The following is a 27,311-nucleotide window of genomic DNA, read 5'->3' on the forward strand; positions in this document are numbered from 1 at the left end:
GACGTTTGGCAACTCGAACCTTCAGCTCCCTCCACAGATTTTCTATGGGATTAAGGTCCTGGAGTGGCCTAGCCAGTCTCCAGACCTTAATCCCATAGAAAATCTGTGGAGGGAGCTGAAGGTTCGAGTTGCCAAACGTCAGCCTCGAAACCTTAATGACTTGGAGAAGATCTGCAAAGAGGAGTGGGACAAAATCCCTGTGCTTCTTCTTGAGCCACTCCTTTGTTGCCTTGGCCGTGTGTTTTGGATCATTGTCACGCTGGAATACACATCCACAACCAATTTTCAATGCCCTGGCTGAGGGAAGGATGTTCTCACCCAAGATTTGACGGTACATGGCCCCGTCCATCGTCCCTTTGAAGTGGTGAAGTTGTCCTGTCCCCTTAGCAGAAAAACAGCCCCAAAGCATAATGTTTCCACCTCCATGTTTGACGGTGGAGATGGTGTTCTTGAAGTCATAGGCAGCATTCCTCCTCCTCCAAACACGGCGAGTTGAGTTGATGCCAAAGAGCTCCATTTTGGTCTCATCTGACCACAACACTTTCACCAGTTGTCCTCTGAATCATTCAGATGTTCATTGGCAAATTTCAGATGGGCATGTATATGTATTCTTGAGCAGGGGGACCTTGCGGGCGCTGCAGGATTTCAGTCCTTCACGGCGTAGTGCGTTAGCAATTGTTTTCTTGGTGACTATGGTCCCAGCTGCCTTGAGATCATTGACAAGATCCTCCCGTGTAGTTCTGGGCTGATTCCTCACCGTTCTCATGATCATTGCAACCCCACGAGGTGAGATCATGGAGCCCCAGGCCGAGGGATATTGACAGTTCTTTTGTGTTTCTTCCATTTGCGAATAATCGCACCAAATGTTGTCACCTTCTCACCAAGCTACTTGGTGATGGTCTTGTAGCCCATTCCAGCCTTGTGTAGGAGTACAATCTTGTCCCTGACATCCTTGGAGAGCTCTTTGGTCTTGGCCATGGTGGAGAGTTTGGAATCTGATTGATTGATTGCTTCTGTGGACAGGTGTCTTTTTTACAGGTAACAAGCTGCGGTTAGGAGCACTCCCTTTAAGAGTGTGCTCCTAATCTCAGCTCGTTACCTGTATAAAAGACACCTGGGAGCCAGAAATCTTTCTGATTGAGAGGGGGTCAAATACTTATTTCCCTCATTAAAATGCAAATCAATTTATAACATTTTTGACATGCGTTTTTTCTGGATATTTTTGTTATTCTGTCTCTCACTGTTCAAATAAACCTACCATTAAAATTATAGACTGATCCTTTCTTTATCAGTGGGCAAACGTACAAAATCAGCAGGGGATCAAATACTTTTTTCCCTCACTGTAGAGTACTGCACACACTACAATTACTTAGGTTTAAATATATAGAGTACTGCACACACTACAATTACTTAGGTTTAAATATATAGAGTACTGTACACACTACAATTACTTAGGTTAAAAAATAAGCTGAACTGGACACCTTAATGAGGCAGTTAATGAACTGCGAGAGAAAGCACACAGGGCATTCTATGCCATTAAAAAGAAATTCAAAATTAGGCTAAAACTAATTTAATGTGTCATTGAACCAATTGCACTTTATGGCAGTGAGGTGTGGGGTCCACTTGCAAAACAAGATTTCATCAAATGGGACAAACACCCCATTGAAACCCTACATGCAGAGTTCTGTAAGATTCTCCTACATGTCCAGAGGAAAACTACAAACAATGCATGCAGGGCAGAATTAGGCCAATATCTACTAATAATAAAAACTCAAACAAGAGCAATTATGTTGTGGAAGCATCTAAAATAGTGATCCACTCTCATATAATTACCAAGCCCTGCAATGCCAAGAGCTGAGCAAAGAAAAGAGTCCCCTCATCCAGCTGGTCCTAAGTTCACAAACCTGTTCTACTAACACACTGAAGCCTCAGGACCAGGACATCCAATAAATCAGAATAAACCAAATTACAACAAAGTCAAAACAAAACTACATTGCTTATTGGGAAACATATTGACAGTACACCGTGGCAAACAATTTGACCATGGTTACTGATCAAAACCTTAGAAAAATCTTGACAAAGTATAGGCTCAGTGAGCACAGCCTTGCCATTGAGAAGGGTAGACACAGGAAAACCTGGCTCCCTGTAGAGGAAAAGCTGTGCAACCACTGCACAACAGCAGAACCTGAGACAGAGCTGCATTTCCTGACAAAATGTCATAAATATAAAACAATTAGAGAGAGTGTCATTTCCCCAAATTTGAAACCCTCTGACAGAGCTCCAGAGTTCCTCTGTGGAGATGGGAGAACCCTCCAGAAGGACAACCATCTCTGCAGCACTCCACCAATCAGGTCTTTATGGTAGACTTGCCAGATGGAAGCCACTCCTTAGTAAAAGGCACATGACAGCCCACTTGGGGTTTGTCAAAAGGTACCTAAAGACTCTGACCATGAGAAACGAGATTCTCTGGTCTGATGAAACAAAGATTGGCCTGAATGCCAAGTGTCACGTCTGGAGAAAACCTGGCATCATCCCTACGGTGAAGCATGGTGGTGGCAGCAACATGCTGTGGGGATGTTTTTCAGAGACAGGGACTGGCAGACTAGTCAGGATCAAGGGAAAGATGAATGGACCAAAGTACAGAGAGATCCTTGATGAAAACCTGCTCCAGAGCGCTCAGGACCTCAGACTGGGGCAAAGGTTCACCTTCCAACAGGACAACAACTCTAAGCATACAGCCAAGACAACGCAGGAGTGGCTTCGGGACAAGTCTCTGAATATCCTTGAGTGGTCCGGCCAGAGCCCGGACTTGAACCCAATGGAACCTCCCATCCAACATGAAAGAGCTTGAGAGGATCTGCAGGGAAGAATGGGAGAAACTCCCCTTATATAGGTGTGCCAAGTTTCTGCTGTCTTTGTCTCATAGGACCCAGAGAGACATGGTGGTTCTACTGTCTCATAGGACACAGAGAGACATGGTGGTTCTACTGTCTCATAGGACACAGAGAAACATGGTGGTTCTACTGTCTCATAGGACACAGAGAGACATGGTGGTTCTACTGTCTCATAGGACACAGAGAGACATGGTGGTTCTACTGTCTCATAGGACACAGAGAGACATGGTGGTTCTACTGTCTCATAGGACACAGAGAAACATGGTGGTTCTACTGTCTCATAGTACACAGAGAAACATGGTGGTTATACTGTCTCATAGGACACAGAGAGACATGGTGGTTCTACTGTCTCATAGGACACAGAGAAACATGGTGGTTATACTGTCTCATAGGACACAGAGAGACATGGTGGTTGTACTGTCTCATAGGACACAGAGAGACATGGTGGTTCTACTGTCTCATAGGACACAGATAGACATGGTGGTTCTACTGTCTCATAGGACACAGATAGACATGGTGGTTCTACTGTCTCATAGGACACAGAGAGACATGGTGGTTCTACTGTCTCATAGGACACAGAGAGACAGTTGTTCTGCTGTACCACCTGGTAATGGAAAGGCTTTGGTCCTGATGAAGATACGCGCACACACACACACACACACACACACACACACACACACACACACACACACACACACACACACACACACACACACACACACACACACACACACACACAGTAACAATAGGGTGGGTTAGAAGTCAGAAGACCAGGCAGACAGAGCCACTGAGCTGTGACATTGGAGCCTTCAGAAACAAGGCCAGTAAAGTTTAGATTGGAGGGAAGATCTCTCTCTCTCTCCATCTCCCCCTCCCTCTCCATCTCTCTCTCCATCTCTCCCTCCCTCTCTCCATCTCTCCCTCCCTCTCCATCTCTCCCTCCCTCTCCATCTCTCCCTCCCTCCCTCTCCATCTCTCCCTCTCCATCTCCCTCTCCATCTCTCCCTCTCCATCTCCCTCTCCATCTCTCTCTCCCTCCCTCTCCATCTCTCCCTCCCTCTCCATCTCTCCCGCTCTCCCTCCCTCTCCATCTCTCCCTCTCTCTCTCCCTCCCTCTACATCTCTCCCTCCCTCTCCATCTCTCCCTCCCTCTCCATCTCTCCCTCCCTCTCCATCTCTCCCTCCCTCTACATCTCTCCCGCTCTCCCTCCCTCTCTCCATCTCTCCCTCTCTCCCTCTCTCTCTCTCACAGATATACTGGATGGACCTAAAGACTGCAGACCGACTGAAACGGAGGCTTAAGTTAAATCTTTTTTGTATGTATAAACCAATAACTAACCATCTGTAACCTACTTATAAACCCTTTGGTGTGTAACCGATATTTAGTGTCAGTTTGAACACATCCTTTCATGGGCTATGATGAATACAGATGAGTATGGTGTTGGAAGGTGACAAATGGCTTAGCTCACTGCATGGTGTATACCACAGAAATATAACTACCCATCATCAACCTACTGACTTCAATAGGGATACCCATTCTAGTCATTCTATTTATATGGTGCACAGCCCATTAGCCAGTCAGCTAAAGAGGTTGACACTACACTTGTCTTTTGATTGGTCGTTCAATTCAATTAACTAAAATGAATCAAATTACACGGAAGGCATCTGGTGCAAGAACACTGACCTCACTTTGAGTGGCATGCAATCTGCTGCCTCTGCGTACGCGTGTGCGTGCGTGTGTGTGTGTGTGTGCGTGCGTGCGCTTGCACCCACCCAATGACATCAGAATGAACAGGGTCATTTCAGCATAACCTTATGTCCACCCACTCAGCAGTATGATAGGTTACCCTGGAGACCATCTCACAGTCAGAGCAATAGAAAAAGGAGTCTAGCACCTATCGTTCGCGGTTTTCTCAAAACGGTCCTGACAGAAAGCTAAAACTTTATAGATAATGAATAAATGAGATTTTCCTAAACCATTCTCTCCTTCCATATTCCATCTCCTACAGGCTTCTCAGACGAAGAGCTGAGTCAGACAGACAATCTGACACACACACACACACACACACACACACACACACACACACACACACACCCTCCGGGAGAACTCTGTGTTCTCCCACTAAAGTGACGGCTGGATTTTGAACAGGACTACTAAAAAAATCCACTAAATTCAAAAGACGATCCATCTGGAGATACCACCATATCTTCCAGAGACTAATCACCATAGAAACACAGTGTTTACATATTCTCAAAAACTCATTGACCTGGATTTAAAACGGATGATGTCACTGGCTCTCCTTCAGTTGGACTGTCGGTTAATGTGAACAGTACAATGCCTTTCCAAGCTCCAATAAACTGTGGGACCACTGATGTGCAGAGGATGTGAATCCCCCTGCTGGTGACAGGCAGTACTACAACAACACTATGTCCATGCCAAAACAGTAATAATTGTAATTGGCTCAGAGTAGTGTTACACCTAGCTTCAGAATAAAGTCGTTGTTTCACAACAGATGTTGCTGCAGGGCGTGGCATGATGCCCGCAGGCTAATCCAGGATTTGGTGAGGACATGATTTTAAACGCAGAACTAAATGATAAATACAGTAAGTCCCTCAAACAGAATTATATCCAGGGAATGGAGTTGGAGTCTGAGACAGGGGTGGGGGACAGGGGTGGGGGACAGGGGTGGGGGACCAGGGGACATATAATCTAGTAAATAGGTGGTCATCATGAGAAAAGGAAAAAAGACATTGTAGAGTATTGGAACCAACCTTGGCATAGCGAGTGAGAGAGCCAGCAGTATGCAGTACTCAGAGTTAGGAGGAAGAGCACCTCTCAGGGTTAGGAGGAGGTAGGAGATACTCTCAGGGTTAGGAGGAGGAGGAGGTAGGAGATACTCTCAGGGTTAGGAGGAGGAGGAGGTAGGAGATACTCTCAGGGTTAGGAGGAGGAGGAGGTAGGAGATACTCTCAGGGTTAGGAGGAGGAGGAGGTAGGAGATACTCTCAGGGTTAGGAGGAGGAGGTGGTAGGAGATACTCTCAGGGTTAGGAGGAGGAGGAGGTAGGTAGGAGATACACACAGGGGTAGGAGGAGGAGAAGGTAGGAGATACTCTCAGGGTTAGAAGGAGGAGGAGGTAGGAGATACTCTCAGGGTTAGGAGGAGGAGGAGGTAGGAGATACTCTCAGGGTTAGGAGGAGGAGGAGGTAGGAGATACTCACAGGGGTAGGAGATGCGTCGTCTCCAGCCCAGACAGTCCAGACCGATGGGGGTGCTCTGGGAGAAGCAGTGGGTCTTCAGGAGCATCCCAGAGAATGCCTCCATGGTCGACAGGGACACTGGAGCATGCGACTGTGGGGAGGAGGCAAAATCAAAGCTGGGGATCCAACAAGGCCTACATACCTAGAAGTCTATAGTTAGTATAATGCTCACTTTAAATGTTAAGACCCTGCCTTTTCTTAGTTTAAATCCTGAATATACGTGTACTATATCATGTGATAGAGCAACAGTAATAATGGGTTTTTCCTGAACAGATTGAGCTGAAGGTGCATGCAGGTTTAGGCTAACAGTAGGAGCTGAGAGAGAGACTGGTACGGAAACAGGAGCGAGCGAGAAAGACATCCAAAAAAGATGAAATGGATGGGGGAAAAAATGAACAAAGGAAAGATGTCAAGACTTGGTAGAAGACAGCTGACAAAGGATAGAAGAGACGGAGGAGGGAACCATCCTCGAGACAGTACGTAGATGAAGAGGAGGAAGGAGGAGGAAGAGGAGGAGGAGAGAGACAAAATCCATCTCCCTAGGCTGTAAGTTGTTTTGCACGGGTAAGCATGGTGGAGTCTTACTTTGTCGAGCTCTTCAGCACAGTGTGGGCTGAGTTGTCCCAGGCTTCCCCTCTTCATTTGGGCCAGCTTCCGCTTCCGTCTCGTTTCCTCTTCGATCCACAGGTCATCTGAGCAGCAGTGGTGGCGTCTCGGATCCCTGTCCGGCCTGTGGCCTAGTGGTGGTCTGATGGTTAAGGCAGTAGTGTCCGGTCCAGACCCAGGAGTCTTCAGCTCTGCTAGCCTCTTCCCTCCTCCCCCTGCCTGGCTGCTGGGTCTACATCCATCCTGACTGGTCTTTGGGTGAATAGTCAACTGGTTAGCAACAATATGGCATCTATCTGTGTACATGACAGCATACTATTCTTACTGGTACATGATCGTAAACAGTTGTTATGAAGTGTTGATCACTATGCTGGAACACGTGAATGAAATTGTCTTGATTTGTGTAACTGATGCACTTGACAGGCAAGGTAGTTCCCCCACTGACTATTTCCTGTGCGCATAAATACTGAGATATCTCACATTACTTAATCATGATTTAGTTTAGCCTCTGTGTCCCTGCCTGCTTGGTCATGGATAGAAGGGATGGTTAAGTTTAGCTTCTGTGTCCCTGTCTGCTTGGTCATGGTTAGAAGGGATGCAGCTAATGTCAAAGTGAAGTCAAAAGTTAAATGTTTGAATAATGTTTGCCTTTTTGCTAACCCTTTTCCTAACTTTAACCTAATTATCCTAACCTCATGCTATTCTTCATATTTTGACATGAGAATGTGAGAATATTTAGCCGTTTTAAAACCAATGATAATAATTTGGAGAGTGTTTATATTTGTCCTGCTACACACAAGAGTGTAATGGAAATGTTTTTTTGCACATCACAACTTCCCCTGAAACACCCACAGGGAGTGGGTCACCACTGTACAGAATCCCTAAAGCAATTACAGTTAAGTGCATTGCTTAAACACACAGTGACAGATTTTCTTTCCACCTTGTTGGCTACAGTATTCGAACCAGCAACCTTTCAGTTACTGGCCCACTCCCCTAACCTCAAGGCTACCTGTTGCCCTAAAACCCCCCATGGCATCAAGCAGCCAATTTCTCTCTCTGCCCCATGGCAAAATGTGTAGAATTGAAGGAAACTAGCTTTAAAACAGGAACATTTTCTCCAAGCCTCATGACAAAATGTGTAGAATAACATTATGCCATTTTTTTTTCTCTGCCCCATGTCAAAATGTGTTGAAATACAGCAAGTTAGCTGTTTGGGGGAGCCCCCTGGAGTTAGGAGGCCCGGGGCCCCAAATGCAGTAGTCCGGCCCTGGCTGCTTCCCATCCAGACAAAACATGCCTGGATCCCTGCTGGGTGCTTCCTGCAAACTCCACTAGGGGGGGCTTGAACACACAGTCCCCCTCCAAGCTGCCTGCTGTGTAAGGCTGTGCTGGCTGGGCTGTTTCAGAGCTGGCAGACGGGACGGGAGAAGACTAACTAATTCACAGAATGGAAATGTACCATGCCACGCCAGTGACAGCAGAACACAGTGGAGGAAAGTAAGAGATGACTATCGGTTCCTCCTACTTCTTCATCTCTCTTTCAGAAGAGGAGAGAACAGAGGGAGGAAAGGAGATGAAGAAGGGCTTATTCTGCATTTAATCTGAAAGAAACACACACACACACACACACACACACACACCTGACTGTAGAAAGAGATGAAGTGCCCAAAGCTGTTATTTAAATTCAGCCTGAGGCTGATGTAAAAGCGTTGCTTCCGTTCTTCTCCTCGCCCCAACCTGGGCTTAAACCAGAAACCCTCTGAACACATCAACAATTGCCTCCCACGAAGAATCGTTACCTAGCGTTTCACACAAGCCGGAGCCCAAGGGAAACAGCTAGATTAAGGTCTCAGAGCAAGTGATGTCACCTATTGAAATGTCACTAGCACGCACCGCTAACTAGCTAGCCATTTCACACCAGTTACACTGAGGCAAAACAGGGCCAGTGAAAGACAGTCAACACTTTATCCCATAGTGCACCCTGCCTGGCCTTCCCCCATCCTCTTGATGGAGCAAGGGTTAACATGGCTGCTGTATCATGATGTTAAACTGACAGTCAGGTCATTCCATCATGATGTTAAACTGACAGTCAGGACATTCCATCATGATGTTAAACTGACAGTCAGTCAGGACATTCTCTCATGATGTTAAACTGACAGTCAGGTCATTGTATCATGATGTTAAACTGACAGTCAGGTCATTCCATCAGGATGTTAAACTGACAGTCAGGACATTCCATCATGATGTTAAACTGACAGTCAGTCAGGTCATTGTATCATGATGTTAAACTGACAGTCAGTCAGGACATTCTCTCATGATGTTAAACTGACAGTCAGGTCATTGTATCATGATGTTAAACTGACAGTCAGGTCATTGTATCATGATGTTAAACTGACAGTCAGGACATTCCATCATGATGTTAAACTGACAGTCAGGACATTCCATCATGATGTTAAACTGACAGGCAGGTCACTGTATCATGATGTTAAACTGACAGTCAGGTCATTCCATCATGATGTTAAACTGACAGTCAGGTCATTCCATCATGATGTTAAACTGACAGTCAGGTCATTCCATCATGATGTTAAACTGACAGTCAGGTCATTCCATCATGATGTTAAACTGACAGTCAGGACATTCCATCATGATGTTAAACTGACAGTCAGGACATTCCATCATGATGTTAAACTGACAGTCAGGACATTCCATCATGATGTTAAACTGACAGTCAGGACATTCCATCATGATGTTAAACTGACAGTCAAGACATTCCATCATGATGTTAAACTGACAGTCAGGACATTCCATCATGATGTTAAACTGACAGGCAGGTCATTGTATCATGATGTTAAACTGACAGGCAGGTCATTATATAATGATGTTAAACTGACAGGCAGGTCATTGTATCATGATGTTAAACTGACAGGCAGGTCATTGTATCATGATGTTAAACTGACAAGCAGGTAATTGTATCATGATGTTAAACTGACAGGCAGGTCATTCCATCATGATGTTAAACTGACAGTCAGGACATTCCATCATGATGTTAAACTGACAGTCAAGACATTCCATCATGATGTTAAACTGACAGTCAGGACATTCCATCATGATGTTAAACTGACAGGCAGGTCATTGTATCATGATGTTAAACTGACAGTCAGGACATTCCATCATGATGTTAAACTGACAGTCAGGACATTCCATCATGATGTTAAACTGACAGTCAGTCAGGTCATTCCATCATGATGTTAAACTGACAGTCAGTCAGGTCATTCCATCATGATGTTAAACTGACAGTCAGTCAGGTCATTCCATCATGATGTTAAACTGACAGTCAGTCAGGTCATTGTATCATGATGTTAAACTGACAGTCAGGTCATTCCATCATGATGTTAAACTGACAGTCAGGACATCCCATCATGATGTTAAACTGACAGTCAGGTCATTCCATCATGATGTTAAACTGACAGTCAGGTCATTCTATCATGATGTTAAACTGACAGTCAGGTCATTATATAATGATGTTAAACTGACAGTCAGGTCATTCCATCATGATGTTAAACTGACAGTCAGTCAGGTCATTCCATCATGATGTTAAACTGACAGGCAGGACATTCCATCATGATGTTAAACTGACAGGCAGGTCACTGTATCATGATGTTAAACTGACAGTCAGGACATTCCATCATGATGTTAAACTGACAGTCAGTCAGGTCATTCCATCATGATGTTAAACTGACAGGCAGGACATTCCATCATGATGTTAAACTGACAGTCAGGCAGGTCATTCCATCATGATGGGTACAAAACGTTGGAACAGCAGATGCCAGAGGAGACTTTTCTTTTAAAAAACATATTCCTGCCAATTAAATATGTACCCTGAGGGAGGTTGATAGTATAGTAAGGATGTCTAGCTGTTTCTTTAATAGATTACATGTTTTAGGCTGTTTAACGTGTGCATTCTTCGTTATTATATCCGTTATTATCCGTAATTTCAGTTATATCTTTATCTGTTATTATCCATTATTTCAGCTGCATCAGTTAACGTCAGTTATATCCGTTATCGGTTATATCGGTTATTATCAGTTATTTCAGTAATATCAGTTTTCGGTTATTTCAGTTTATATCAGTTAGTATCCGTTATCGGCTATATCGGATATTATTGGTTATTATCGGTTATTTCAGTAGTACCAGTAATATCAATTAATATCAGTTATCAGCTATTATCCGTTATACCCATTATAAGCTGTTATTATCAGTTAAGTCCGTTTTTATCAGTTTTTAGCAGTTATCAGCAGTTATCGGTTATTATCAGTTATTACCAGTTGTATTTGTTACATTAGTTCTTATCGGTTATTATCAGTTATTTCAATAATATGAGTTATCAGTTATATCAATCACATTTCAATCAAATTTATTTATATAGCCCTTCTTACATCAGCTGATATCTCAAAGTGCTGTACAGAAACCCAGCCTAAAACCCCAAACAGAAAGCAATGCAGGTGTAGAAGCACGGTGGCTAGGAAAAACTCCCTAGAAAGGCCAAAACCTAGGAAGAAACCTAGAGAGGAACCAGGCTATGAGGGGTGGCCAGTCCTCTTCCGGCTGTGCCGGGTGGAGATTATAACAGAACATGGCCAAGATGTTCAAATTTTCATAGATGACCAGCATGGTCAAATAATACAAATCACAGTGGTTGTAGAGGGTGCAACAGGTCAGCACCTCAGGAGTAAATGTCAGTTGACTGTTCATAGCCAATCATTCAGAGAATCTCTACCAGTTATATCAGTTATTTCAGTTAAATCAGTTATATGAGTTATCACTTATTAGCAGTCATTTCAGCTACATCAGTTAATATCAGTTATTATCGGTTACTTCAGTAATATCAGTTATCAGTTATTATCCGTTATATCTGTTATTTCAGTTACATCAAGTATATTTGTTATTATACATTATATCCATTATTATCCGATATCATCAGTTATCAGTTATATCAGCTATTTTCAGTTATTTTCAGTTACATCAGTTAATATCAGTTAATATCAGTTAATATCAGTTAGCAGATATTTCATTAATATCAGTAATATCAGTTATATCGGCTATTACCGGGTATATCAGTTATCAGTTATTTCAGTTATTAACAGCAAATTTCAGTTAATATCAGTTCAGTTATTTCAGCAGTATCAGTTATTATCAGTTATTATCAGTTCTCAGTAATATAAGTTATTACCAGTTAATATGTGTTATCAGTTATATCAGTTATCAGTTATTATCAGTTCGCAATAATATAAGGTATTACCAGTTAATATTTGTTATCAGTTATTATCAGTTATTTCAGTTATTATCTGTTATTTCAGCTACATCAATTATATTTGTTATTATACATTATATCTATTATTATCCGATATTATCAGTTATCAGTTATATCAGTTATTATCCATTATATCCGCTATTTCAGTTACATCAGTTATATTTGTTATTATACATTATATCCATTATTATCCGATATTATCAGTTCAGTTATATCAGCTATTTTCAGTTATTTCAGTTGCATCAGTTAATATTGGTTATCAGTTATTTCATTAATGTCAGTTATATTGGCTATTACCGGTTTATATCAGTTATCAGTTATTTCAGTTGTTAACAGTGAATTTCGGTTAATATCTGTTATTATTTATTTCAGTAATATCAGTTATTATCAGTTAATACTAGTTATCAGTTATTATCAGTTATTTCAGTAATATCAGTAATTATCAGTTAATATTAGTTATTATCTGTTATTTCAGTTACATCAGTTATATTTATTATTATACATTATATATATTGTTATCAATTATCAGTTATATCAGTTATCAGTTATTTCAGTTATTTTCAGTTATCAGTTATTTCAAGTTATTATCGGTGATCAATTATTTCAGTTGTTATCAGTTATTATCGGTTATATCAGTTAAGTTATTTCAGTTATATCAGTTCATATCAGTTATTATCAGTTATTTCGGTAATATCAATAATATCAGTTAATATCAGTTATAACTGAAATAACTGACAACTAATACAACTGATAATAACTGATATATCAGTTATAATCAGGTATCTCAGTTATCGGTTAATATCGGTTATTCCGTTATTGTTGGTTATTTCCGGTTGTATCGGTTATACCAGTTATTATCAGTTATATTAGTTATTTCAGCTGTATGAGTTATTAGTTATTTTGGTTGGTATCAGTTATCAGTTGTAACAGTTTTTTTGTTATTCCAAGTTATTATCGGTTATTTCAGTTATTTCAGTATTTTCAGTAAATTCTGTTATTGTCAGTTATTTATAGTTATTACCAGTTATTTCAGTTATTATTAGTTATTATCAGTTACACACAAGGCCAATCCCTGCCTGCCATGGAGAATCTGCTTAACAAAACATGCAATCCGTCAGACAAATGATAACAATGAGGCATTATAGCTTTGTTATCATATAGCTGTGCCTTACCTCAAACTGTTTGAAGAACATAGGAGTAAGCAGACTGTCCACTTCGCTGTCCTCCAATGGACTGAGTGAGGAGGAGCCTAACGGTCCTGCTCGGGGCTTCAGGGTCTTGGGCTTCTCTGGCGGGTCAGACAGGCCCTCTACACTGGCTGACTGGCCCATGAGGAGCAGGGACAGGACTGAGGCCCGGCCAGAGGCAGTGGGGGGGTAGCAGATAGCCCTGTGCTGGGCAGCAGATCTGGGGCTGTGGGGCTTGGGGCTCATGGGTCTCACTGGTGTGTCTGGTGTAGCTGCCATGCTAGACGCTGTGCTCTCATAGGCTCCCCCTGGGGACCAGGACAGCGGATTGGCTAATGCAGCCAGGGAGGTGGGGCTCATGGGCGACAGGGGGCTGGATTCATTTGCGGGCGGAGCCTCAGAGTCTTGCGAGTACGGCGGGCCGGAGTCTGATAAGTTGATTGACAGGCCGTTGGGCGGGACTTTCCCTTTCCTCCTCTGGCCATCCAACTTGCAGCCCTGTGGGGTATCGGCCTCGGCCACGCTGTGACTGTCCTGCAGGCCCCTCTTGGTGAGGGGGTCGGTGAGATTCAGAGCCCTGAGAGAGGAGGGGGACCCAGGGACACTGAGAGCTGAGCCTGAGGCCGAGCGGGATGCGTAGTCACTGTGGATCTGTCTGGGCGTTCTCAAACCCCCACCGTTCTCTCCCTCGACCCCATCCCCGACCGGGACAGACAGGGTCCGCCTCACAAGCTCAGCCTCTTTGGCCCTCAGCCTCCTCAAGGACTGTTTGGCTCGCCCCACCTTCCCTTCACTCCCTGTCTCAACGCTCCCCTGCTCCTCCTCGTTCTCCTTATCCATGGAGCGAGACTCAAACAGGCTGGACAGGGACTTTTGGGCCTGGGCAAAGCGCATGCGGAGGTTGGGGCTGTCTGAGCTCTTGCTCCTCTTGTAGCTGTGCAGGCCCTCGGGGGCCCGAGTGTGGTCGTGTCTGAGACCTCCGGGCTGGGAGGTCAGGGTGGAGTCTGGGCTGCTGGGCCCCTCCCTGAAGAGCAGGCGGACGTGGCTGGAGCGAGGCGTGGAGGGGACGAAGCTGTAGTCCTCCTCCTCTGTCTCGTAGCAACCCACCGGACCGGAGGAGAAGGCCTGCTGGACCGTCAAGAAGACACTGTCATCGTCTGAGGTGTCTCCCCCCTGTCCCCTATGTCCTCCCCTCAGCTCCCTTCCCAGGCCCAGGTCGGGTGAGTCCCGGGACGAGCTGTCCATCTTGGTGTTCTTCAGACTGTTCTTCTTCCTGAAAGAAGGCATCTTGGCGAAGACAGAGAACTTGGAGCTCTTGGAGCACCCCGCCCGGCCGCCTTTAGATTTGCTCTTCATGGGTTTGTGGAGGTTGGCATTCCCCCCTGAGACAGGCAGGATGGACTCTTCCATCTCCTCACTGTTAATGCTGGTGGTGTCAAAATCATAGGACACAGAGGTGGAGGTGGGACTGGAGCATCTCTCGCTGCCCGAGGCGTCCCTCTCGTGTGGTAAGGTCATGACTCTGGGGTCATCGGGGTCAAAGGTCGACAAGACCAGCTGGTGCTCTGACGACTCGATACTGGACAAGTCCTCAGGACGACACGACGATGGGCTGAAAGTGGGCACATAGGATATGATGATGTCACCAGACAGAAGAACAGTGCCTCTGTCCTCCTCAGTGGGCCTTATCCTAACAATCTTTCTCCACTCCTCATCTTCCTCATCTCCCGTCTCATCTTCCACTGTCCCAGAGTTGTCCAGGGAGTGGTCGGGATCAGCCTCTAGGATGGTTTCCAGGCTACTAAGGGAGAGCAGGTTGAGACTGACATCGGGATAGGGGTACCTCACGATCCTCACCCCACAATCCTGCTGCAGGAGGTCAGGGTGAGAGCTGGTCTGGCGGTAGGAGCTGTATGAGCTGTCCTCCTCAGTAAAAAAACTGTCCTCTAATCCTAAAGCCTCAGGTGAGTTGCTACACTCCTGTCTGTCTCTGTCCCAGGGAGGCTTGGGGGATTGGTGGGGAATGGGCTGCTGGCCCTTCTTCTCCGCACTGTCCAATAGCAGGCTTCCAGTCTCCAGGTAGGAAGATAAGGGTTCAGAGAGGCCTGTTGGACTGTTTGCAACACAATTAGCCTCCCTACAGCCTGTAGTGTCTGTATGGTTAGAGAGGTCTCCTCTCCAGTCTGTAGTGTCTGTATGGTTAGAGATGCCTCCTCTCCAGTCTGTAGTGTCTGTATGGTTAGAGATGTCTCCTCTCCAGTCTGTAGTGTCTGTATGGTTAGAGATGTCTCCTCTCCAGTCTGTATGGTTCTGATTAGGGGTGTCTCCGTAACCCTCTCTCTGAAGCCTCTCCAGCTCTTCCATCTCAGCCAGGCTGAAGTGACACTCACCCTCCAGCCAGGACACGGCTGAGTTGTCACTGCACCAGTAAGGGTGGTAGTCCACGAGGGACAGGAACTTCTCAGAGTCCTCAGGGTGGTCTTCAAGAGCGCTGTCCAGAGTCTCATTGGTCTCCCCTAGGAGGTTTGAGGTAAATGTTGCGGGCTCGGTCAGGGAATGGGACTCAACATTAGTTTTATCCCCACACTCATTTGACCTGCTCTGGTGGGCTACCTTTATCTCAACCTCAGAGGACCACTGCTCTGGCACCTGGCCCCTCGTACTGAGAGACCCCGACCACAACCTTTCACTGGCCTTGGTGTGGTTGTTGGAGTCAGAGAGGGAGGACAGAGAAAGGATTGAGGGTGGCACAGGGCAGGGAGAGGGAGGCTCAGGGATCCTGTGGTGGATCTCTAGATGATCACGGCAGCGATGGACTTGTTCTTTACACACAGGAGAGTCTGTTCCCACGATAACAGGAGAGTCTGTTCCCACGGTAACAGGAGAGTCTGTTCCCACGGTAACAGGAGAGTCTGTTCCCACGGTAACAGGAGAGTCTGTTCCCACGGTAACAGGAGAGTCTGTTCCCACGGTAACAGGAGAGTCTGTTCCCACGGTAACAGGAGAGTCTGTTGCCACGGTAACAGGAGAGTCTGTTCCCACGATAACAGGAGAGTCTGTTCCCACGGTAACAGGAGAGTCTGTTCCCACGATAACAGGAGAGTCTGTTCCCACGATAACAGGAGAGTCTGTTCCCACGGTAACATGAGAGTCTGTTCCCACGATAACAGGAGAGTCTGTTCCTATGGTAACACGAGAGTCTGTTCCTATGGTAACAGGAAAGTCCGCTCCCACAGTTATCTCTATCCTTCTCAGTGGTACAGCCTCCTGATCTAAGGCAGGGGGTTCTGTGCTGTCTCCCTGAAGAGGCTCAGTCTCTGTAGGTTGGGTTGACCCTTGGCCTATGTCACTAGAAACACCCTGTGTGCAGAGGTCAACATACAGATCACTAGTGATCTCTATGAAGACTCCTGTAGGACTATAGGGGAATATAGCGTCCTCCGTCTCCTCTGTGCTTGACAACCAAACATGGTCAGAGTCAGTATGGTCAGAGAACTCCGCTGTTATAACAGTGTTTGGCTGTGCTGATTCAGGGCAGGATGTGCTTTCTACTGCCTGCTTCTGTTGACTGTAAACATTACAATCTTCTTCTTCTTTCTCCTCCTCCTCCTCCTCTCTCACCCCGGACAGGGAATGGGTTGGTCCTGTCCTGTCCTCACTAGTCGAGGTCTTTGATAACAGCTGTGAGTGTTCTGAGTCTTCTGATCCTGACCTGTCAGAGGGAGGTGGCCAGTCTATGTGGGGGAGGGAGTGTGGGTGGGGGGCCAGGCATTCCTCATTCCACCCCACAGTGTCAGACTGGGGATGAGCAGAAGCAGGTTGGAGCTCTACGGAGGTGTAACCTTCCCCCAGCCAGCCCTCATCCCTCGTACTCTCCCCAGGTGAGTGCTCACTGTCCCTGGGTGTCTCTGTGCTGGAGCCCCCCTGGTCCTGGAGCTCAGGGATTAGGCCCTGGGTTTGAACGGCATCCTTCTTCAGGGGTCGTGAACTAACGCTCTGTGTTCGTATCTCTGTAATTCCTTCACCGCCTAGCCCAGGAGCTGGGACAGGTGAGGCTAACTGGGTTTCCAATTGGTTGATCCCCTTCCTGTTTTGCGATGGTGAGAGAGACAGATCAGGTGACAGGATGTTGGAAACAGGTATGGGCCCACGGGTGTCTAGCAAGGGAGAAAGTCCCACCTCTACAGTAAGTCCCTCCTCAAAAGGATGTCCAGCCTCCACAGACGACATGATTGAACAGATCCCATTCACCGTCTCCTCTGTCCCTGACGGTTCAGGTGGCTCTGCTGAGTTCCTCGTTGTGACACACACCTTGTGCTCTTCCTGGCAGTGGGCACATGATCCGCATGTCTCACCGTGAGTCTCTTTAGCACTGAGGAAGGCCTGAGGCTGGGTCTTTGTGACAGGTCCATTGGGGATACCCACACATGGACTGGCTGAATGGACCTTCCCTGTGGTTTCTAAACTGTGTGGTGCTGGGTTGTATTTCACTGTGGTGGGAGGACTACTCCTCTCTGTCTCTGTGGTGGGTGGACTACTCCTCTCTGGCTCTGTGGTGGGTGGACTACTCCTCTCTGGCTCTGTGGTGGGTGGACTACTCCTCTCTGGCTCTGTGGTGGGAGGACTACTCCTCTCTGTCTCTGTGGTGGGAGGACTACTCCTCTCTGTCTCTGTGGTGGGTGGACTACTCCTCTCTGTCTCTGTGGTGGGAGGACTACTCCTCTCTGTGGTGGGTGGACTACTCCTCTCTGTGGTGGGAGGACTACTCCTCTCTGTGGTGGGTGGACTACTCCTCTCTGCCTCTGTGGTGGGAGGACTACTCCTCTCTGCCTCTGTGGTGGGAGGACTACTCCTCTCTGCCTCTGTGGTGGGAGGACTACTCCTCTCTGCCTCTGTGGTGGGAGGACTACTCCTCTCTGCCTCTGTGGTGGGAGGACTACTCCTCTCTGCCTCTGTGGTGGGAGGACTACTCCTCTCTGCCTCTGTGGTGGGAGGACTACTCCTCTCTGCCTCTGTGGTGGGTGGACTACTCCTCTCTGCCTCTGTGGTGGGAGGACTACTCCTCTCTGCCTCTGTGGTGGGTGGACTACTCTCTGTCTCTGTGGTGGGTGGACTACTCCTCTCTGTCTCTGTGGTGGGAGGACTACTCCTCTCTGTCTCTGTGGTGGGTGGACTACTCCTCTCTGTCTCTGTGGTGGGTGGACTACTCCTCTCTGTCTCTGTGGTGGGTGGACTACTCCTCTCTGTCTCTGTGGTGGGTGGACTACTCCTCTCTGTCTCTGTGGTGGGTGGACTACTCCTCTCTGGCTCTGTGGTGGGAGGACTACTCCTCTCTGTCTCTGTGGTGGGTGGACTACTCCTCTCTGTGGTGGGTGGACTACTCCTCTCTGTCTCTGTGGTGGGTGGACTACTCCTCTCTGTCTCTGTGGTGGGAGGACTACTCCTCTCTGTGGTGGGTGGACTACTCCTCTCTGTGGTGGGAGGACTACTCCTCTCTGTGGTGGGTGGACTACTCCTCTCTGTCTCTGTGGTGGGAGGACTACTCCTCTCTGCCTCTGTGGTGGGTGGACTACTCCTCTCTGTCTCTGTGGTGGGTGGACTACTCCTCTCTGTCTCTGTGGTGGGTGGACTACTCCTCTCTGTCTCTGTGGTGGGAGGACTACTCCTCTCTGCCTCTGTGGTGGGAGGACTACTCCTCTCTGTCTCTGTGGTGGGTGGACTACTCCTCTCTGGCTCTGTGGTGGGTGGACTACTACTCTCTGTCTCTGTGGTGGGAGGACTACTCCTCTCTGTCTCTGTGGTGGGAGGACTACTCCTCTCTGTCTCTGTGGTGGGAGGACTACTCCTCTCTGTCTCTGTGGTGGGAGGACTACTCCTCTCTGTCTCTGTGCTGGGAGGACTACTCCTCTCTGTCTCTGTGGTGGGAGGACTACTCCTCTCTGTCTCTGTGGTGGGAGGACTACTCCTCTCTGTCTCTGTGGTGGGTGGACTACTCCTCTCTGTCTCTGTGGTGGGAGGACTACTCCTCTCTGTGGTGGGTGGACTACTCCTCTCTGTCTCTGTGGTGGGTGGACTACTCCTCTCTGTCTCTGTGGTGGGAGGACTACTCCTCTCTGTCTCTGTGGTGGGTGGACTACTCCTCTCTGTCTCTGTGGTGGGTGGACTACTCCTCTCTGGCTCTGTGGTGGGTGGACTACTCCTCTCTGGCTCTGTGGTGGGTGGACTCCTCTCTGTGTGTTGTGTGTCCATACACATGTTGTGTGTGAGTCTGCAGTGTGTGTCTGGTTTGGCTGTGGTGTGTGTGAGTCTGCAGTGTGTGTCTGGTTTGGCTGTGGTGTGTGAGAGTCTGCAGTGTGTGTCTGGTTTGGCTGTGGTGTGTGAGAGTCTGCAGTGTGTGTCTGGTTTGGCTGTGTTGTGTGTGTCTATGCAGTGTGTCTCTGTTGTGTTGTTGGTGTCTATGCAGTGTGTCTCTGCAATGTGCTGGTTGTGTGCCACCTGTCTGTCGGTACTAGATGTATTCTGGCTGGCAAGGCTTACCTGCTCCAGGTGACTGCTGTGTATTTGTGAATTATGTTTCTCCATACTGTGCAGAGTGGACAGCAGATCTATATGTTGTATATCCATGCTATGTTGATTACATATCCCTGTGTTGGGTAACCCTGTGCTTTCTTTCCCTGTTTTACCTGTGTTGGGTAACGCTGTGCTTTCTTTCCCTGTTTTACCTGTGTTGGGTAACGCTGTGCACCATTTCTCTGTGCTGCTCTGTGTAAACGTTTCTGTGCTTTGTGAGATGTCGAGCTGGTGTCCGGCTGGGCAATTCTGTCTGTGGGACTCTGTCTGGTGTATTAGTGTTTTCTGATTACCTGTGCTTTGAGTGACATAAACCTCTGTACTGACTTTCTCTGTGCTATGCTGGGTTTCTGTCTCTGTGCTGCGCTTGTGTCGCTTCTTCTCTGTGAGCTTCTCTGTGCTGTGTTGTTGGTTATGAATCTCTATGCTGTATTTCTCTGTGTTTATGTATGTGTTTGTTATCTCTGTGTTGCAACGCTGACTGTGTGCTGTATCTGTGCTGGGCTGTTTCTCTGTGCTTGGTCTGCATACGTGAGTCTCTGTGCTCTCTGTGCTGTGGTTATGCTGGCTCCTCTCTGCTGTGTGTCTGGCTCTACAGTGCCCAGCGGTGTGGAAGCTGCTGTTCTTCCATGCCGTGTGTACGTCCTCCACCCCCAGTACGGCAGACAGAGAGTCCTCGCTGCTGTCCGCGCTCAGTTCCCACAGAGTGTCACACAACGTGTCACTGTTCCATGAATACGAGTTAAAGTACTCCTCCGACGAGGTGATGTCACTCCCACCACCGCTCCACTTCCTCGCCTCGTCCTGACTCCAGTCTTGGGGGTCGCCGGGTCCCAAATCCCCCTCCTCCACCTCTAATTGTAATCTCCCTGTGTTCTGCAGTCCCTCCGAGTCCTCAAGAGCTTCCTGGGTCTGCAGAGAGAAAAAAAGAAGAGAGATATAAATCAATGAAGGAGTAACTTAACACTGCTAAGAGTGATAGCGATAAGATGATCTTGTGGAGGCTCAGATAACTCTGTATACAACACAGTGCCTTCAGTAAATCAGAGAGAGATATAACGTCAGGCCCTGGTGCATTCAGTAAATCAGAGAGAGCTATAACGTCAGGCCCCGGTGCATTCAGTAAATCAGAGAGAGATATAACGTCAGGCCCCGATGCATTCAGTAAATCAGAGAGAGATATAACGTCAGGCCCTGGTGCATTCAGTAAATCAGAGAGAGATATAACGTCAGGCCCCGGTGTGTTCAGTAAATCAGAGAGAGATATAATGTCAGGCCCCTGTGCATTCAGTAAATCAGAGAGAGATATAACGTCAGGCCCTGGTGTGTTCAGTAAATCAGAGAGAGATACGGCATCAGGCCCTGATGTGTTCAGTAAATCAGAGAGAGATATAATGTCAGGCCCTGGTGTGTTCAGTAAATCAGAGAGAGCTATAACGTCAGGCCCTGATGCCTTCAGTAAATCAGAGAGAGATATAACGTCAGGCCCCGGTGCATTCAGTAAATCAGAGAGAGATATAACATCAGGTCCTGATGCCTTCAGTAAATCGGAGAAAGATAAAACATCAGGCCCTGGGAAGGTACAGTTGACTAGGAGCCTGGCATAAAAAGGAGCAACATGTTTCTCTCTAATTACTGTCATATCTCCTCCACCTGGGAAAATCTGTCAGAGGACAAATAATGGATCTATCTACATACACTACGTGGACAAAAGTATGTGGACACCCATTCGTCAAACATCTCATTCCAAAATCATGGGCATTAATATGGAGTTGTTCCCCCCTTTGGCTGCTATAACAGCCTCCTCTCTTCTGGAAAGGTTTTCCACTAGATGTTGGAACATTGCTGTGGGGACTTGCTTCCATTCAGCCACAGCATTAGTGAGGTCTGGCACTGATGTTGGGCGATTAGGCCTGGCTCGCGGTCGGTGTTCAAATTCATCTCAAAGGTGATCAACGGGGTTGAGGTCAGGGCTCTGTGCAAGCAGTCAAGTTCTTCCACACAGATCTCAAAAAAACATTCCTGTATGGACCTCACTTTGAGCATGGGGGCATTGCAATGCTGAAACAGGAAAGGGCCTTCCTCAAACTGTTGCCACAAAGTTGGAAGCACAGAATTGTCTAGAATGTCATTGTGGGGGCCTATCCTGAGGGGCCTAACCTGAACCATGAAAAACAGCCCCAGACCATTATTCCTCCTCCACCAAGTTTTACAGTTGGCACTATGCATTCGGGCAGGTAGCGTTCTCTTGGCATCCGCCTAATCCAGATTCATCCATTGGACTGCCAGATGGTGAAGCGTTATTCATCACTCCAGAGAACGTGTTTCCACTGCGCCAGAGTCCAATGGTGGAAGCTTTACACCAGTCCAACCGACGCTTCGCATTGTGCATGGTGATCTCACAGGCTGACCACACCGCTCTCGTTGCGTGCGCGAGCATTGCAAAATAAATGTAGAAATCTATGTTATTCAATTATTGCACCCACAGTGCTCGCGCGCGTCAACTTTTCCCAGGGCAAAAAATAATAATAATAAAAAATTAAAATAATTTTAAAAAATTTTTAAAAAATTAATTAATAACAAAAATAAATAAAATATAATGGGGAAAAAAATGTGTATATATATATATATATATATAAATAATATTGAAATAAGATACATTTATTTAAAAAACAAATAGAAATCAGTTCTATTTCTGACACAGATTGCGCTGCAAGTCCTGCCTCTGCCATCTCCTCATTGGTTTATAGGAGCAGGTACCCACGTGCCATCTCCTCATTGGTTATACCCACATGGGTGGGTGAAAGACGAACGAGGTCAGTGGCGGTAATGCACCTAATTTATGAAAGTTGCCAATCGCAATAAAAAGTCAAGAGAAGAATCAGCCTGGAAGGAAGAGAGATGACTAGAAACGATTCATTTGAACGTTTTATGTGTGGATTAATTGGCGGAGTAGAGGACATTGTGCATTTCAGGTAAAATAACAACTCAATGTTTATATCCCAGGACAAATTAGCTAGCAACAGCAAGCTAACTAGCTAAATTGCCATAAATGATTAATGCTTTTCGACCTGTCCCCAAATTAATATAATTGGTTCAGAGTTTGTTTTGATATTTTAACCTGCATGTCGTGATCGCGTTTGGTGTGGGGGGACAAAATACATTTATGCACGATGGCGCACGCGCGCAGCCAGTTTGTGTTCCGTGTTAGGCTTGTGTATGGCTGCTCGGCCATGGAAACGGTAGTGAGTGTTGCAACCGAGGACAGACGATTTACGCGCTACGTGTTTCGGCACTCGTGGACCTATTCTGTGAGCTTGTGTGGCCTACCACTTCGCTGCTGAGTCGTTGTTGCTCCTAGACGTTTCCACTTCATAATACCAACACGTACAGCTGACCGGGGCAGCTCTAGCAGGGCAGAAACTTGACGAACTCACTTGTTTGAAAGGTGGCATCTTATGATGGTGGCCATTCTACTGCCAATGTTTGTCTATGGAGATCGCATGGCGGTGTGCTTGATTTTTATACACCTGTCAGCAACGGGTGTGGCTGAAATAGCCGAATCCACTAATTTGAAGGGGTGTCCACATACTTTTGGCCATGTAGTGTAACTATTACTGCAGAAGCCACTACACATCCATATTAAAGGTTTGAACACGCGGCTGTGTAGGCGCTCTCCCTCTCTCAAACCCCCTCTCATTCAATCTACATTTACATTCTACAAACATAATGTGTAAACACAATTTAAGTAAAAAAAATGACAATCACTTTCTCTGTACAAAAACTGCAAAAGTTAACAACACAGTAGTTACCAAGATGAAGCCATCGCTAATGTCACACACACGCTAAAGATAAGGCTGAAGTAAACACGCTGAAGATAAGGCTGAAGATAAGGCTGAAGATAAGGCTGAAGATAAGGCTGAAGATAAGGCTGAAGATAAGGCTGAAGATAAGGCTGAAGATAAGGCTGAAGATAAGGCTGAAGTAAACACGCTGTAGATAAGGCTGTAGATAAGGCTGTAGATAAGGCTGAAGATAAGGCTGAAGATAAGGCTGAAGATAAGGCTGAAGATAAGGCTGAAGATAAGGCTGAAGATAAGGCTGAAGATAAGGCTGAAGATAAGGCTGAAGATAAGGCTGAAGATAAGGCTGAAGTAAACACGCTGTAGATAAGGCTGTAGATAAGGCTGTAGATAAGGCTGAAGATAAGGCTGAAGATAAGGCTGAAGATAAGGCTGAAGATAAGGCTGAAGATAAGGCTGTAGATAAGGCTGTAGATAAGGCTGAAGATAAGGCTGAAGATAAGGCTGTAGATAAGGCTGTAGATAAGGCTGAAGATAAGGCTGTAGATAAGGCTGAAGATAAGGCTGAAGATAAGGCTGAAGATAAGGCTGAAAATAAGGCTGTAGATAAGGCTGAAGATAAGGCTGTAGATAAGGCTGAAGATAAGGCTGAAGATAAGGCTGAAGATAAGGCTGAAGATAAGGCTGAAAATAAGGCTGTAGATAAGGCTGAAGATAAGGCTGAAGATAAGGCTAAACAGAAAGTTTTCCTGCGCCGTAACTTACGCTCCCGAGTCCCACAATCACAGCTGTTTCCACCACCACAGTGTAGAGGCTTGCAATAACCCAGCTGAGCACTGCTCCCATGGCCCCTCACACACAATGGAACACACTATGACATACACTCCTCCGTACAGTCCTCTGTACACTCCTCCGTCCCTCACGCCTTCACTCTACACCGCCCGTTCTTCCCTCTCCTCCTCTCTCCACTCCTCTCTTCTCTCTCCACTTTTTGTCTCTTGGTCTATCTTCCATCACCTATCCTCCTGAGTAAGCCGCAGAGCCCTGTGAAGGGGGGATGAAGGTGAGGTGGAGGAGGGTGGGTCTTAGATTACAGGGACGTCACTCTTCCTCTCCGTAAGGACTTGGGCTACCCGCGGCGACCAGCCCTGAGAAATAGAGGGGCGAGTCCCAAAACAGACGACAGAAGGTACGGCTAGAGGAGTGCCTCTGCCTCTTGAACGGCTGAATATAAAGACACTTGTAGCAGTTAGACTAATCTGCCCTGGCTGTGGAGGCGTGGCAGGAAATCACACCAATGAGACAAGACACTAAGAAGCCAGGCAGCTTTATAAATAGATCTGGAACCATGATGGACAAACTCAATGCATGATTGCACACAATCTGACAGACAGTAGGACTGACTACTTAAATACGTATTTTACCTAACTACACTCTAACCATGTTAATACATACAATACCTAACTACACTCTAACCATATTAATACATACAATACCTAACTACACTCTAACCAACAGACTATATTAATACATACAATACCTAACTACACTCTAACCATGTAAATACATACAATACCTAACTACACTCTAACCATGTAAATACATACAATACCTAACTACACTCTAACCATGTAAATACATACAATACCTAACTACACTCTAAACATGTTAATACATACAATACCTAACTACACTCTAACCAACAGACTATATTAATACATACAATGCCTAACTACACTCTAACCAACTATGTTAATACATACAATACCTAACTACACTCTAACCATGTTAATACATACAATACCTAACTACACTCTAACCATGTAAATACATACAATACCTAACCACACTCTAACCAACTATGTAAATACATACAATACCTAACTACACTCTAACCATGTTAATACATACAATACCTAACTACACTCTAACCAACTATGTAAATACATACAATACCTAACTACACTCTAACCAACTATGTAAATACATACAATACCTAACTACACTCTAACCATGTTAATACATACAATACCTAACTACACTCTAACCATGTTAATACATACAATACCTAACTACACTCTAACCATGTTAATACATACAATACCTAACTACACTCTAACCATGTTAATACATACAATACCTAACTACACTCTAACCAACTATGTAAATACATACAATACCTAACTACACTCTAACCAACTATGTAAATACATACAATACCTAACTACACTCTAACCATGTTAATACATACAATACCTAACTACACTCTAACCATGTAAATACATACAATACCTAACTACACTCTAACCATGTAAATACATACAATACCTAACTACACTCTAACCAACAGACTATATTAATACATACAATACCTAACTACACTCTAAACATGTTAATACATACAATACCTAACTACACTCTAACCAACAGACTATATTAATACATACAATGCCTAACTACACTCTAACCAACTATGTTAATACATACAATACCTAACTACACTCTAACCATGTTAATACATACAATACCTAACTACACTCTAACCAACTATGTAAATACATACAATACCTAACTACACTCTAACCATGTTAATACATACAATACCTAACTACACTCTAACCATGTTAATACATACAATACCTAACTACACTCTAACCAACTATGTAAATACATACAATACCTAACTACACTCTAACCATGTTAATACATACAATACCTAACTACACTCTAACCATGTTAATACATACAATACCTAACTACACTCTAACCAACTGACTATATTAATACATGCAATACCTAACTACACTCTAACCATGTAAATACATACAATACCTAACTACACTCCAACCAACTGACTATGTACATAGACAGCCCCTGCCAAAAGCTTTCATCTCAACTTTGGAACAACATAAACAAAGAACAGCTATGTACACTACCAGTCAAAGGTGGACACACCTATTCAATGGTTTTTCGTTATTTTTACTATGTTCTACATTGTAGAGTGTGCAAAGTGGTCATCAAGGGGTGGCTACTTTGAAAAATCTAAAATATATTTTGGTTTGTTTAACACTTCTTTGGTTGCTACATGATTCCATATGTGTTATTTCATAGTTTTGATGTCTTCACTATTATTCTACAATGTATAAAAATAGTAGAAATAAAGAGAAACCCTTGAATGAGTAGGTGTGTCAAAACTTTTGACTGGTACTGTATGTTTTTCAACTCTGCTGTGATGTTTCAACAAAGTTCTGAACCTTTCTATTGTCATAGCTTTTAAAATAATATTTTTTTTACTAGTATTATTATTTCATTGATTGACTATGACTTTTTAAAATCACTCAGCAGTGCCATTTGCAGGGCCTCCAATTTTTTTTTTTAAAAGGGAATGGATCTTTATATTTGTAATGTCTGCTTCCAACTCACTCTGATCACCTGTTCACACACCTGTATGTCATTTACACACATTATTTAGTTCAGTTCTTTGCACCCCATCATTGTGAGGTATTGTTTGTTTTGATACACATTCTATTCGGAGCCCTGTTAATTTCCATATTAGTCCTCCCGTGTATCATAGTTTTTGGCCATTCTCACTAACAACGCCTTTTTGCCTATTCCCTGCCTGTACTTTTGCCTATTGGATTTCCTGTTATCAACATCTTGCCTGATCTCCTGTACTATGT

General features: G+C 45.3%; 1 protein-coding gene across 3 annotated transcripts in view; it reads right to left on the reverse strand.

The window, feature by feature from the left end:
- Positions 1-27,311, reverse strand: part of LOC115195364 (rho guanine nucleotide exchange factor 4) — a 123,464-nt gene that overhangs the window by 67,900 nt on the left and 28,253 nt on the right. Inside the window, exons 1-4 of one of the 3 annotated variants that reach the window (XM_029755155.1) lie at positions 15,545-18,398; positions 13,244-15,505; positions 6,740-7,012; positions 6,116-6,245 (exon numbers count right to left, since the gene is read on the reverse strand). In XM_029755155.1, coding sequence (XP_029611015.1) covers positions 6,116-6,245; positions 6,740-7,012; positions 13,244-15,505; positions 15,545-17,488 — 4,609 coding nt within the window. In that variant the 5' untranslated portion in view covers positions 17,489-18,398. Of the gene's footprint in view, positions 1-6,115; positions 6,246-6,739; positions 7,013-13,243; positions 18,399-20,359; positions 20,741-27,311 lie in introns of those variants that run through there. The other 2 variants (XM_029755156.1, XM_029755154.1) reach the window with 2 other exon arrangements.

Source organism: Salmo trutta, chromosome 6 (genome assembly GCF_901001165.1).
Source record: "Salmo trutta chromosome 6, fSalTru1.1, whole genome shotgun sequence".
Taxonomy (NCBI): Eukaryota; Metazoa; Chordata; class Actinopteri; order Salmoniformes; family Salmonidae; genus Salmo; species Salmo trutta.